Below are 15,869 nucleotides of genomic sequence, written 5' to 3' on the forward strand. Positions count from 1 at the left end.
CCTATCCACATTATTCCTCTTGGTGTGGCCCACATGAATTGTGGGTCTGGCTTAATTTCATCCCCAGGTCTTATAATCGGGGATAAAACCTGATGGACGGCGTGGATTTACACATACAACTGTTGAGGCCCACAGAAGTGTTGTAGATGATTCGGTCCTGTTTGCCCTTGAGGGTCCCACTTCTCCTCCAATAGGAATCTGCGGACCAGTACTAGCTACCGCAGATTACCAATATATAAAGCTCCTTCTCCTGCTTTGCACATTCCTGGGCGTTCGTTCTCTCTCTCTCTCTCTCTCTCTCTCTCTCTCTCTTAATCAAATGCAGAGTGTTGCGTTTGCTCTACCACCCTCTAACAACTTCCTCAAGGCCCAAATACCCCCCAAACCAAAGCCTCACCATAGATTCAATCCAATCTCTCTCTCTTACGCTCCGAAATCCGTCGATCTCACCTCAATCAATGGCCACTCCATATTTGTCAACCCCACATCGCTATCTCAATCGTCATCCTCTCATTTCAACCGTAGGACGTCCTTCCATTCTACTGATCATGATCACCAACGGTCAGATTTTAGTGTCCGAGCGAGCTCCGTTCCTCAGACCGTCGATGAGAGCAAGAACTCTACTGGGCTGGCCAAGACCTTGCAATTGGGAAGTCTGATGGCGTTATGGTATCTCTTCAATATCTATCTCAATATCAACAACAAACAGGTGTGTAATCTTCTTTTGCCTTCTTGAAGTTTCTCATTCGTGATTGTAGGGCCCACATATCGACCTGCTGATCTAGACCTCCTGAATTGTGGGCTCCATCGTGGATTGAGCATAGCCCAAAAGTAACACCTATTAGACGGTTATGATCATTTGATTATTGAATTGAACTGTGTGGTTATCATGCGTATGGTAGATAGGTAACCAGTTTCCACCATCTAATCATTTGATCAGTGCCATGCAAAATGGACGGTGGCTATGACAAGTTCCATTTGTTGTATGGTGGTTATAAAAAAAGATCATGAATAGGATAATCGTAACCTTTAAATTTGTAACCTATGAATAGACGGTTAAAGATGAATACAGCATTAAACTTAAAAATAAAAAAAAATCCAATAATATTAATTGCTAGAATCTTTTAATCTGGGATGTTTAAGGGGAGTGGCCCACCCATGGCGGGAAGCAACAGACTAATGGTATGGATTAACGAACTATCAAACCAACAATGGTAATTAAGATAGTTTCAAGTGGGACCGGTAACGAGTGGGCTGTTGTTTGCAAAAGTCAATCCTGTAGAATCACAATTTGAGGATGCCGAGCATGGCCTTAAGTTTCGAACCTCGCATGCGTACCTCGCGGTCGGTTACTCGCTAGATTAATTTCGCTAACCGAGGGCCACGTGGGTAGAACATTCATAAAATCCACACCATCCATCATTTTCCGGTTCATGGCCTAAATGAGGCTTTTGTAGAGGATAAACAGCGTTGATACACCACGTACACCACATTGAACCCTATATTTATTTGGCAACCATCCTCGATTTTAATGCTAAAAAGCTACGCCGTGAACATAGGCGTTTATTACGCCGTCAACATAGGCGTAGGAAACCACGTGCAATTCCTTGTAAACTATGAGTAATTCCTGGTAAGTAATGACTTATCTACCAGCTAATTCCCCCTTACTCCAAAAATCAAACGGGCCCTAAAAATCAAGCGGGACCACGACTGGAAAAGGAGAGAGGGAAATCCCTCCAATTGAAATCATCCTGGGTCCACCGTAACGTCTATATGTAATCCAGACCGTTTATAAGTTCATTCCCACTGGGATGAACTTAAAATGAAGAAATATTATCCTGATCCAAAACTTCCGTAGCCCATGAATGTTTACACGCCTAGCTTTCAGTCACCACTGTTTCCTGTCGTGTGGCCCAATTGAGTTTTTGATCTTCCTCATTTTTAGGCTCATATCCTAATATGAGCTGGCAAAACGGGTGGACGGCGTGGATTTCTCACCAACAAAACAGTGGGTCGCAGGAAATCCGCATCCAGCAGTTTGGCACGAAAAAGTGTGGTAAGGGTCATGATGCGATGTGCACCTCATCTGAGGGGCAAGACATGTATTAGAGACCCTTGTTGAAGTGAAAGATATCGAGGCCATTAATTAGGTGGGGTACACGTTGAACAGGCCACGGTTTAAAAGTAATGTTGACTAGCTTATCAGGAAAATCGAACATTTATGAGAAAGAATGGTGGGACATGAAAGGAAAATCGATTGGTCCGAATGCAGTAAATCAAAATACGTTCCTGGCTCTGGACGAGGTTACTGCGATGGCTTTTGGTAGGTAGTCCACACAACGTGTTCCACGCCTACAGTAGGATTGGATTGACTTATATTTGTATTTTTCTCAAGCTTGAGTTTGGCCTTACCATTGGATATTAGCTTGACTTGATGGGGACATCATGTACACACCTCATTTACGTACGTATTCGAGAAGGAGGCGGTCTTCATTTTCGATTTGAATTGACGATGACATCTTTGTAGGACTCCATAATTAGGGGGATGAATTATGGAGCATTGAAGTGGACCCGATTATCACATAGATCTTACCATCAGATCTCATGATTATGGCCCACTACTTTAGATGATTTAGGATTTTAAGTTTTGATTATTTTAATTATTAGAAACATCATGAACGGCTTTGATTACTTAAATTAGTTATTTTATTTATTTTTATTTTAATATTAGTGCGCGCACATAGCGCAGTGGTAGTTTTGTCTTTTTGGATTTAGGGTTTTCTTATAAATAAAGCGATCTCATATATGGACTCTCTTGCTATTATGAATAAAAAAAATTATATATTTCTTCCTCTCTTAGACATTTCGTTGAATGATCAAATTGGGTGTGAAGCCCTCCCTTCCTCGAAGGGTTAACTATGTGCAAAGTCACACCCACTCCAAATCATCACAATCTTCTTCCGCATCTCATCCATCATCCTCAACACCCCATCCATCATCAGATTCACCAAATTTACATCAAAATTCTCTCCTACAGTGGTGCACAAGAAGGTTTTCAAATTTTGGCGCATTTACGAGGTTGAAACTTCGACGGAGTACTATGCATAAACCATGTGCCAAATCGAAGTGATTTTTGGTATGGAAACAACCCACTCCTGGCCGATCCCATCCTAAGAGTTTATTTCTGATTTTGTGGGCCCCACACACGTACGGACATCCAGTCACATACGTGCATCTAGGCCAACCTGCTGTTCAACATTCATGACCCATCCTAAGTCCTCTTTTTTTTTTTTCCCCCTTAAAACCTCCCCATAGGATGCCCATTAATCTTCTACCTAAACCTCCTTAGATATACCTTTAATATTCACTCCTAAACATGATCAACATGCAGTATAATGGAATTGTTAAATATGAAAATTGCTAAATCAGTCCTGTACCCTTGTATACCTTAACCGATCTCTAACCGTCATCTAGAAAACCTCATAATCTGAGATTTATAACCCAAAAGGGTCCCAAATCTCAATTTTTTCTAATTTTCAAACTTTAGATTTTCTCCCAAATTGAAACTTAGTGAATCTCTTGAGTCGGTAACAATTCTATGTGAGAATGGGTGATTATTACACTCCTTTGGGCTCGTTTGGCTTATAATTTTATTTGATCCAGCCCTAATGGTTGTGTAAGCTTGGATCTCTATAGATTCCCCTTCTTTAATGTTTGATAGTATATGAGATATAAAATTTTGTGACCGTTTAATATTGACATAATCGCAAACTTGATTTCTTGCACTTCATGGTTAATTTCATGTCCTGCATCATGACTGGTCATTATTCACTCTAAGCTTAAGGTCGTCTTTAAGTTTACCATTTGAGTTCATGTCCTAATTCAATTTCAACTTAATCTAACTCAACTTTCAAACCTTTTAATTTGCAAATCATAAATTCAAAACTTTAAATTTTAATTTTGAAATCTTGAATTTTTTTTATATCCAAACAATTACATAAAAAAATAATAGATTTACAAGAACTTTAATGTTGAGAGAGAGAGAGAGAGAGAGAGAGAGAGAGAGAGAGAGAGAGAGTTTGGTAGGTTCCGTCATTACAGTTGATATGGTGAGTTAGGTAGACATGAACTTCAGCTTGGGTGAGTGGGGAGGAGAAGGAAAGAGAGAATAGGAGAGTAGAGCTCGGGTAGGAGAGAGTAGGTAGGGCAGGCGAGGAAAGTTGAGATTGGAAGAGTAGAGCTCTCGCGAGAGGAGCTAGGGTGGGTGTAGCATGTTAGGTCTGTAAAGAAATAGGTATTAGAGCATTTAGTGCTATATATATATATATATATATATATATATATATATATATATATATATATATATATATATATATATATATATATATATATATATATATATATATATATATATATTTGAAGCCAAGTTCGAACTAACAAAACCTAGAATATGAGCTTTTAGTCGAGTTGAGTCTTGTCGAGTCAAGCTTCACTCTACTTCATGTGAGCTCATTTTCAATCGAGTCAAGCTCCACTCTACTCCATCTCCATCTGGGCTCATTTTCAAATGAGCTGGGTCATATGAAGTTTGGCCGCCTTAAGCCATTTTTCGAAGCAAGCTTTTTGAAAAACCTATACAGCTCTAGCTCTTAAGGATCAAAACATCATATATATGAAATTCAGTCCGTTCATCAGGTGATAACTATTATTTTCACCGAACATAAAAAGTATTAGCCTTCTAATAGATTCAGATGGGTCCCACGAATAGAAACAATGTAAAATTGTGCCTAAACCTCTATCTTCACATGTTGTGGCCCACTAGAGCTCTTGATCAGGATCATTTTTATGTATTCTCTTTATCTTGGCAAGCCACATTTGATAAACGATTTATGAAAGACATACTCATAGGCATCCAATCCTCATTGTTCCCTGGGTTTAGGCCCACCCTAGTTTCGCATCTTGCTGATTTTTGGCTTCAGGGTGTGGCTTTGACAATCTTACTGGATGGATGGAGTGGATTTCAAGTAGGGATTTTGACCGTAATGACCTCGAAGTTTGGTCAAATTATCTAACGAGATTCAACCTTTCAAATATCCTAAGAGTGGCCTTCTGACAAGCTTCCGTAAATTACTTGGACCAAAATGACATTGTCCTTGTTTCAATAGTTGTACGGTTTTTTAGGGAATAAGAAGTTACGTCGTATTTAATGCCAAGAAAGTGATATGTATGGGACCCTTTTTTGTGCGTGGGTAAGGACTAAACTAGTGCACATTGATGTTTGTGTATAATCCATGCTGCTCATCCTTTTTGTCGTGTCAGTTTAGGGCTAGGGCCCAAATATCAGCCTTAGTATTCACTCCCCAAGTATAGGGTTGTGATGTAGTAATAATCTTGGTAAGACCGAGGTCGAATCCACAGGGATTGAAACCTGTACGTAATATGAAAATAACCAGAACTAGAACTAGAATAAGATGAAATCTAAATCAAGTGAGTATGAGGGAATAATGGTAAGAATACTAATTTATTGAGAAATTTATAGGTAGGAAACTAGGGTGCTAAGGATCCACTTGTAGAGATCAGGGAGATCTACGGTCAATTTAGGAACTCAACTGGAATTTGACTCCCATCTTCCTCCAGTTGGAAGATATAACCTGAAAATCAAATCTGAACGTCTTTTGATCCAGTTTTAAAGAGATAAGATTGAAGTAAATTAGAATGGATTCCATCACAAAACCATGCCCATAAGACAAAGCAAACAACAGAATTAAACCGATCTATAGTCAATCTGAGAGATGTATGAACGGTAGGAAGGGTGCCGTCATCTAACCATGCCCAGGAGATGATGGTGAACAACAGGGCTTCCTGACTTCATAATCGCAAAAAGGAAAAGGAAATACTCAAACCATCACAGATCCATTGTAATTTCAGTCACAACAAACCATTAACAACTAAAAGTATTCCTTAATTATCAACTAAGATCAAATTCATTCAAACATAAATCAGCCCCATAGGAATTAGTCCCATCACTCCACAAGCTTCTCCTCTTAACCCTAGCTAAGAGGTTCAACCCAACATGAATGGGTTGGATCCCTTAAACAAAAAATAAATAAAAATAAAAAAGAAAAAGAAAAAAACAACTCTACTATCTTTCTATCTCTTTGCTCCACGTCCAGCCCAAGCTAAGATGCCATTCACGTTCTCTCTCTCTCTCTCTCTCTCTCTCTCTCTCTCTCTCTCTCTCTCCCTTTTTATAAGAAGCAGGAAGGCGGTGGAATTGGTCGAAGGCTGGGATAGAGTCGGTTGGAGTTTATGCACTCCCCTGCGTAAGATTTCAACCAGAGATACGTAGCTGCGACAGAACATGCAGAGAAACCGGAAGGAAATCGTGCGAATGGTCTGATATTCGGGATGGTGAAGGCTTGACCTTGATTTTGCCTTCATGGATGGAGTCGTGGCCACCTTTTAAAATGTATGGACGGTCCGGATCACAGGTCCGATCCTCCCTACGAACGTATAACAGCCCGGAACGTTCGGGTTTCTTAGACGCTCAAACAGAGCCTGCGAAATCTTGGGCTGGGATATTGGTGGGGTCCATGATTGGATTCTAATGATAAATCCACGCCGTCCATTAGAATTACAACAAAAAAACATTCAGAGATGGCTGGTTTTAGATCGAGTTAGGTGTGGTCCATTGAATTGTAACCCAACAGTCCGTTCGATGTAGCAGCGCGGTTTCCATACATACACGCACATGGGTCTGAAAAGCCACCGTGTATATGGTCGTTTTGTCGTTCTGGGATGAATGGACGGTCCAGATGGACCATATGATGAACGATGGTGGGCCGGAGTCTGAGTCGGTGCGGACGCTGCGGAAATGGAAACAACAGTTTCCGTTTTCATATGAGACTCGTCGAGTCAGCAAGCGTTGACAGACTTGTCCTCTATGGTGCACAGCGAGTGTTTGTGTTCTGTGCACACGCAAATGTACGGTGGGTCCCACCTTGATGTATATGAAGAATCCGCTCCGTCCATTCATTTTTCTAGCTCATTTAAGGTGTTGAGAACAAAGTTGAAGCATATCCAGATACCAGGTGGGTCCCAATTTGCTGATTTATGGGCTGATATATCCATTGGGCTACTTCCAGAGGGATCTAATGGCTGAAAATAGACGTGTACGGTTAATTTATGGTCTTCAGACCATGTACGCAGTTTCGAGCTGAACAGATGGTGGAAACCCTGTGATCTTGCATTCTGGCTGATTTTCGGGTTACTTGAGCTTCAATTTCTCAATTTTCTCGAATCTCTGGCATGTAAATTCATCGATCTTGGTCCCTTAGAGTCCGTCCCTTGCCTTGATGAATTCTGAGTGTTAAATCCATGCTTTTAGCACCCTGTTTCAGTCCAAGCTTGTAAATACACCTTGCATCACAAACATGATTAAAATGGGACGTTAAACAGTACCATGTTCGTAAATCCAGGCAATAACCGGGGTCTAATATGTAATATTTGACCCTCAATACAACCCCCAACTAACATCTTGCTGATCCCGAGCAAAGTATGCGAAAAATAAGTTGAGAATTACAGGACAATTTTTATAAACTCGAGTGAGGTTTTAAAACAATCCAGATATTAGAAGTCTAAGATTCATGAATGTTGATCATTAATTTCTCCTAGACCCAAGCACACGGTAAACTTCATAATCAAGTTTAAAGTATTAATCCATCAATTAAAAAAATTAAACATTGAATTCCATGGGTGTATAGTATAGTCTAAACTTATCATCATTAAGAGATCCAATCATCAATTTCATGATAACATTGATGATTAGAAGAGTATTCAGGGCAACTAAAACCTAAACCAGAACTTGCCTTATAGTTCTTCTTTTCATTCTTCTAGCTTTTGATTTTTCCATCAAGGGGGAGGAGAATCGAATTTGCACCTGTAGGGAGCAAACCTATGGTGAAGATCGTACACCCAACCCTTTTCTAATGACAACTGTTTTTTTAGCTGGGTATTCTTTTGTTCATTCATTCATTGCCCTCAGGCCATGTATAAAGTTTTGAGCCAATCAGATGGCGGGAACTATGTGATCTTGCATTCTTCACCAATTTCGGGCCTCTTTAACGTGAATGACTTGATTTCCTCGGATCCCTGGTGTGTAATTCCATCGATCTTGGTCCCCTGAGTCCGTCCCTTGCCTTGGGTGTCATCGGGGCGTCAAATCCATGGTTTAAGCACCCTTTTCAGTTCATACTTGTAAATACACTCTGTATCACAAACACGATTAAATCAGGCTATTAACGGTATCAATGATTGTAAATCTATGCAATAACTGGGTTCGATATGCAATATTTGACCCTCAACACAACCCCCAACCAGCATTTTGCTAGTCCGAGAAAAATATGCGAAAAATAAGTTGAGAATTACGAACAATTTTTATAAACTCGAGTGATTTTGCAAAATAATCAAGATATGAGAATTCCCAGATTCATGAATGTTGTATATTACTTTCTCAAAGACTCTAGCGCACGGTAAACTTCATAATCAAGTTCAAAGTATTATTCCATTAATTAGAAAAAATTCTAATCATTGAGATCTATGAGCATACAGTATAATCTCAGCTTATCATCATTAAAATTCACTTCTCTATTTCAGGATATCATTGGTAACCAATAAGAAAATTCACGATAACTAAAACTTGCCCAACAGATTATCTTTTCATTCCTTCAGCTTTTGATTTTTCCATTAAAAGTGACGCCAAGAAGGGGAATCAAATCCTCACCTACAGGGAGCAAACCTATGATGAAGACTGTACACCCAAGGTTTTCACATATCATTTATAGGGAATTAAATCTACACCTATAGTGAGCAAACCTATGGTGTAGACCATTCGCCCAATCCTTTCAATTTCTCAGGTTGGTTCCTTTCAATCTTAGTGAGTACCAAGTAAATCCTTCAATATCAAACTGAAACCTTAATGTGAAAGCGAGATGCGACATGTGAGATCATAACTCAATCAATGTTTACAACTTCTAATTTTGGATTAACAATTCAACTTAACTATGAAATCAAACAGATACTGAATCCAAGCATCTTAATTTACCAATATCACGTATCTTGAAATTTCAAGTGCCCTAGATGTCAAAATTACTTCGAATTCACAAAAAAATTCTAGAAAAATTTAAAAATTTTCACAAATTTTTGTTCAAGACTAAGAAAATGCTGATTAGGAAACCTAATCTCCCACCCCAACCTAAAATCTACATTGTCCTCAATGTAAAAGAAATAAGCATGCAATGCACATGGGACAACAAAAATATAAGAGGAGTGATGGAAAGACTTCTTTTTTTCAAAGACTTCTTTTTCTTTTTCTATATTCTTCTTATTGAACATGATGGACAAATTTCCCAGGTTGGTTCCTTCCATGCTTAATGATCACCAAGTTACAATTCAATATCAAACTGAAATCTTAATGTGTAAGCGAGATGTGTCCTGTGAAATCATAACTCAATCAATGTTTAAAACTTCTAATCATAGATTAACAATTCGAACTTAATTGTGAAATTTAATAGATAACTGAATCCAAGAGTCATTAATTACTAACTTCACTTATCTTATAATTCTAAATCCAAGATGGCCGTCAAAATCACTTCGAATTCACAAGAAAGTCCAAAAAAATTTAAAAATTTTCACAATTTTTGCTCAAGACGAAGAAAACACTGATTAGGTAACCTAATCTCTCACCCCTAACCTAAAATCTACATTGTCCTCAACATAAAAGATTTGAGCATGCAATGCACATGGGACAATGAAAGTAAATGAGATGTGATGGGAAGATAGTACCGGAAGATAGTACCTGGATAATGAATCGAGAGAGACTTTTCCATAGATATCTCAGCAGGAGAGCGAGGTAACACGAGAGTGAAACACGAAAGTAAACTATCCTAAAACAATGTATAAAGTAAACTAACCTAGAGCGACATCAAGTAAACTATCCTAGTCCTATGAAAGCAGTAAATTCTAATCCCCAACCGTGAAAGCACGGGAAAAATACTCCGTCATGCATCCAGATTCTTCCTTCGGCCAGTATCTTGGTAAATTTCTCAGAAGGTTTCTCAACAAGATCATCCAGAAGCCCATTTTATAGTAGGCTTAAATGTCCTAAAATATAAATGTCCAGAGAAATTGATGGACCTTAGCATAAAGTTTTCTTTTAATCTTTTGAAGTGTCTAAAGTATATACGATTCACCTGTGGCAAAAAAATTTTAAAGTTAGTACACCATGGTGAATCAGAGACTACAAGTAAATGAAATTCAGAAAAATTCATAGTAGGTGGTGTAGTCTCCACACACATTAAAGTTTCAATCTTCGGTTCAATTCCCAGCTCCTCCTCCTTTGATGGTAAACATTCAAGATTTGGGAGAGGAGGTACTCCAGAATAAGGATTCTCTCGATCTGTGACAACTACTGAGATATTGTCTTGCGAGGCATCCACTATTTCTTGTATCATGGGTTCATTTGAATCTGTAGAGTGTGCCAAGCAATCATCCAAAGAGTCAAAATATTCAGTTGAAAGGAGTTCATTCATCCTATCGAGATCTGTGATGATATGTCCAATAACTCTTTTATCTTCTTCGAGAGTAGAAATAAGCATACTATCTTATTTGCTCTCAAGGTGGGATGAAATCACCACTGAGTATGTCTCTTCTTGACCTAAATAGGCATATTCCAAATCAGAGGGTAAAGGTTTTAGATCAAGCTTCGGTGCTTTGAGGTTAGACGGCAGAGGCACTGCATCGGTTTAGGGCAACACTTCAAATTGTGGCCTCCATTGGGTAACTTCAAGTTTCAGCGCAGTATGAAATATGACACCCATCTCCCTAATCATGTCATCATTAAAATCATGGGAGTGGGCTAGGCACATCTCTAGAGGGTTTGAGGATAAGGTTAGAGGTGTCCTATCTTTCACGAAAGATTCAATCATGTTAATGTCGTGGAAATCTTCATCATCCTCTAATCGTCTGCCTGTATTGAAAAATATGATTGACTCCAATGTCATATTCCCGAATGACATAGTCATGACACCATTCCTGCAATTGATAATTACGTTTGAAGTGGCAAGGAATGGACGACCAAGAATGACGGGAATCTGAGTGCTCATGTTACTGATGGGTTCGATATGTAGAATGATAAAATCTACAGGGTAGTAAAATCTATTGACCTGGACTAACACATCCTTAATTATCCTTTTTGGTACACAAACAGAGCGATCAACAAGTTGTAGTGTGGTTAGGGTGAGTTTTAATTCACCCAAACCTAACTGTTTGTATACCAAGTAGGGAATCAGATTGACGCTCGCTCTTAAGTCAAGAAGTGCGTGATCAATTCGATAGTTCCTGATTACACATGATATGCTTGGGCTACCGGGATCTTTGAATTCTTGCGGCACATCTTGCTTTAGGATGACACTCACTTTCTCAGTCAAGAAGATTTTCTTTTGAATATTCTGTCGTCTTTTGGTCGTGTACAAGTCCTTCAGAAATTTGGCATATGAAGGTATTCGTTTTACAACATCAAGTAGAGAAATGTTGACCTTCACTTGTTTCAATACCTCTAGAATATCCTGAGAGTTAGAGAGATGTTTTGGTGCAATCAACTGTTGGGGGAATGGAACAATCAGCTTCCCTTGAGGTTTTGGTTCTAATTCATGTGGAGCAATACTAGGTCTATCATCGTTGTCCTCTTCTGGATCTTAGGCTTTTCAGCCCTAACCGGAATGGTTTTGTCAATGATCTTCCCACTCCTAAGAGTGGTGATGGATTTAGATTGTTCTATATGATTTGAAGAGCTAGGGTCACTTATTTCATATTGCGGTTTAGGATTGGAGAGAGGTTAAGCAGGAAGCATCCCCTTTCCCACAATTGTTAATTGTGACTCCATCCTTTGGACAGATGACACAAGCATTCCAATTGTTGATCTGATTTCCTGGATTGCTTGTGCCGTATTCTGATTAAGTAGATCTTGGTCTTGAATGTGTTTTAGAACCTGATCCTCTTGAGGTTTCACTTGATTTGGAATTTGATTAAAGAAACCTTGAGGAGTAGTAGTTTGTTCATTCCTCCAACTGAAGTTTGGATGATTTCTCCAACTAGGATTGTATGTGTTAGAGGTGGGTCCAATAAAACGCCTTTGGTAATTATTTACAGCATTGGATTGCTCAGTCAGTAGCTCTTGAAAGGCAGATATAGTTGGACAATTTTCCGTTGTGTGACTGTTACAACCACAATTACCGCAAACAACTTCTTTACCCTTGTCCTTCCTTGATTCCATGGCCTCGAATTTCTTTATGAGATTAGCTACTTTAGAATTGAGATCATCATCCTCTTTCAGAAAATATACTCCACCCATTTCCTTTGATTGAGTGAGCTTAGAAGTGGTATTTGATTTTGGGTATGTGTCCCATGCTTGTGTGTTTTCAGCAAGTCTATCCAAGCAATCCTACACATCATCGACATTTTTATTCATAAATTCTCCATTGCACATTGTCTCGACCAATTGACGCATGGAAGATGTCAGTCCATCATAGAAAAAGTGTGTAATGTGCCACGTTTTAAATCTGTGTTGTGGGCATGAGCTGACAAGATCCTTGATCCGCTCCCAACATTGGAAGAATGTTTCATCATCCTTTTGGGCGAAGTTCATGATTGACTTCTAAGGGTGTTCGTTTTGTGATATGAAAAAAATTTCTTTATGAACTCCGTTGTCATGTCATTCCATGTGCCAATAGATCGGGGACGTAGTGAATGTAACCACGTCTTAGCTTTCTCTTTCAAAGAAAAGGAAAAGAGTTTCAACCTGACCGTGTCCTCAGACACATTAAGAAAGTATAAAGTGGCTATGATTTCATCAAACTCTTTTAAGTGTAGATACGGATTTTCAAATTCAAGCTCATGAAACTTTGGAAGGAGTTGGATCACTCCTGGCTTGATATTCATGTGTCCCGTATTTTCTGAAAAAACCATGCATGAGAACATACTCACCCTCGCTTGTTGTAAATAATCTTGTAAATTACGAGGTGGGGGTGCTTGATGCACCTCATTCTCATCCTGGATGTCTTCCACCCTAGGTTGAGGTAGAAGAGGTTGATTTGTGGCTATAACCTCAGTTAACTCTGAGGATCTCAAGTAGTGTCTAATCTTGCGATGGATAGATAACCCCTCAGCCAATCCTCCTTGAGATGTAGAGTGTTGTCACGAACCCACTTGGGCATAATCATTCACAGACCTCAATTCAAATTCTAAACCTAAACCTAAGAAAAATGAAGAAATACAAATCTAGAAAATAAGAGAAAAGAGTTGGAAGGAAGTTACCAAATTAGAAGTCTTAAATTAAGAACCTGCAAAATAAAACAAACCAAGTTAGTTTCTACAGATAGAAAGTCTAGAAATAACATGAGATCCTAAAATAAAAAGTAAACTAGTTTCTAAAAAAAGAAAAAATTTATAAAAAGGAAAATAGAAAGTTTCTAAAAACAAATTAGGAAAATTCTAAACCTAAAATAGAAAGAAAGTCACTTTCTAAATTAGAAGAAATCCTAGAATTAGAAAGTTTTTAAAGATAAAACCTAATCTAAAATAGAAAACAGAAAGACTAGAAAATTAGAAAGAGATTACCACTTTAGAATGTGTATGTCAAGGTCCTACAAAATAGGAAAACATGTTAGTTTCTAGAAATCAGAAAAATCTAAACCTAAACATAGAAAATCCTAATCTTAACCTAATTCTAAAACTAGTCAATTTCAGAAAAACATAACTGTCAATCCCCGGCAACGGAGCCAAAAACTTGTTCACTCCTCAAGTATAGAGTTGTGATGTAGTAATAATCTCGGTAAGACCGAGGTCGAATCCATAGGGATTGAAACCTGTACGTAATCTGAAAATAACCAGAACGAGAACTATAATAAGATGAAATCTAAATCAAGTGAGTATGAAGGAATAATGGTGAGAATACTAATCTAAAACTTGTGAAATTTAAAGGTAGGAAACTAGGGTGCTAAGGATCTACTTGCAGAGATCAGGGAGATCTACGGTCGATTTATGAACTCAACTGGACTTCGAGTCCCATCTTCATCCAGTTGGAAGATATAACCTGAAAATTAAATCTGAATATCTTTTGATCTAGTTTTAAAGGGATAAGATTGAAGTAAATTAGAATGGATTCCATCACAAAACCATGCCCATGAGAAAAAGCAAACAACAAAATTAAACCGATCTATAGTCAATCTGAGAGATGTATGAACGGTAGGAAGGATGCCGTCATCTAGCCATGCCCAGGAGATGATGGTGAACAATAGGGCTTCCTGACTTCATAATCACAAAAAGGAAAATGAAATACTCAAGTCATGCAGATCTATTGTAATTTCAGTCACAACAAACCATTAACAACTAAAGGCATTCCTTAATTATCAACTAAGATCAAATTCATTCAAACATAAATCAGCCCCGTAGGAATCAGTCCCATCACTCCACAAGCTTCTCCTCTTATCCCGAGCTAAGAGGTTCAGCCCAACATGAATGGGCTGAATCCCTTAAACAAAAAAATAAATAAATAAATAAAAGAAAAAGAAAGAAAAAAAATAACTCTACTATCTTTCTGTCTCTTTGCTCCACGTCTAGCCCAAGCCAAGATGCCCTTCACGTTCTCTCTCTCCCTTTTTATAAGAAGTAGGAAGGCGGTGGAATTGGCTAAAGGTTGGGATAGAGTCGGTTGGAGTTTATGCACTCCCCTGCGTAAGATTTCAACCAGAGATACGCAGCTGTGACAGAACATGCGGAGAAACTGCAAGGAAATCATGCGAATGGCCTAGTATTTGGGATGGTGAAGGCCTGACCTTGATTCCGCCTTCATGGATGGAGTCATGGCCACCTTTTAAAACGTATGGGCGGTCCTGATCACAGGTCCAATCCTCCCTACGAACGTATAACAGCCCGAAACGTCCGGGTTTCTCGGACGCTCAAATAGAGCCTGCGAAATCTTGCGCTGGGATATTGGTGGGGTCCATGATAGGATTCTAATGAGAAATCCACGCCGTCCATTAGAATCACAATAAAAAACAATTCAAAGATGGTTGGTTTTGGATCGAGTTAAGTGTGGTCCATTGAATTGTAACCCAGTCGTCCGTTAGATGTAGTGGCACGGTTTCCATACACACACGCACATGGGTCTGAAAAACTACCGTGTGTACGGTCTTTTTGTCATTCTGGGATGAATGGACGGTCCAGATGGACCATATGATGAACGATGGTGGGCCGGAGTCTGAGTCAGTGCGGACGCTGCGGAAACGAAAACAGCAGTTTCCATTTTCGCATGAGACTCGTCGGGTCAACAAGTGCTGACCGACTTGTCCTCTATGGTGCACAACGAGTGTATGTGTTCTGTGCACACGCATAATGTACGGTGGGTCCCATCTTGATGTATATGAAGAATCTGCTCCGTCCATTCATTTTTCTAGCTCATTTAAGGTGTTGAGAACAAAGTTGAAGCATATCCAGATACCAGGTGGGCCCCAATTTGCTAATTTATGGGCTGATATGTCCGTTGGGATACTTCTAGAGGGATCCAATGGCTGAAAATAAATTTTTACGGTTAATTTATGGTCCTTAGGCCATGTATGCAGTTTCGAGCTGAACAGATGATGGAAAACCTGTGATCTCGCAGTCTGGCTGATTTTCGGGTCACTTGAGCTTCAGTTTCTCAATTTTCTCGGATCTCTGGCATGTAAATCCTTCGATCTTGGTCCCATGGAGTTTGTCCCTTGCCTTGGTGAATTCTGAGTGTTAAATCCATGCTTTTAGCACCCTGTTTCAGT

The 15,869-nt window shown here is 39.1% G+C and overlaps 1 protein-coding gene and 1 non-coding gene across 2 annotated transcripts in view; both read left to right on the top strand.

The window, feature by feature from the left end:
- Positions 1-283: 283 nt before the first annotated feature.
- LOC131235629 (phosphoenolpyruvate/phosphate translocator 1, chloroplastic-like) overlaps positions 284-15,869 on the top strand; it is a 42,207-nt gene continuing 26,621 nt past the window's right edge. Inside the window, exon 1 of the mRNA XM_058232890.1 lies at positions 284-709. Within this exon, the coding sequence (XP_058088873.1) occupies positions 320-709 (390 nt within the window). The 5' untranslated portion in view covers positions 284-319. The remainder of the gene's footprint in view (positions 710-15,869) is intronic.
- On the top strand, positions 12,615-12,720 carry LOC131235807 (small nucleolar RNA R71). Its single transcript, XR_009166328.1, has one exon. It is a non-coding gene; the product is annotated as a small nucleolar RNA R71 (small nucleolar RNA).

Source organism: Magnolia sinica, chromosome 19, assembly GCF_029962835.1.
Source record: "Magnolia sinica isolate HGM2019 chromosome 19, MsV1, whole genome shotgun sequence".
NCBI classification, from domain to species: Eukaryota; Viridiplantae; Streptophyta; class Magnoliopsida; order Magnoliales; family Magnoliaceae; genus Magnolia; species Magnolia sinica.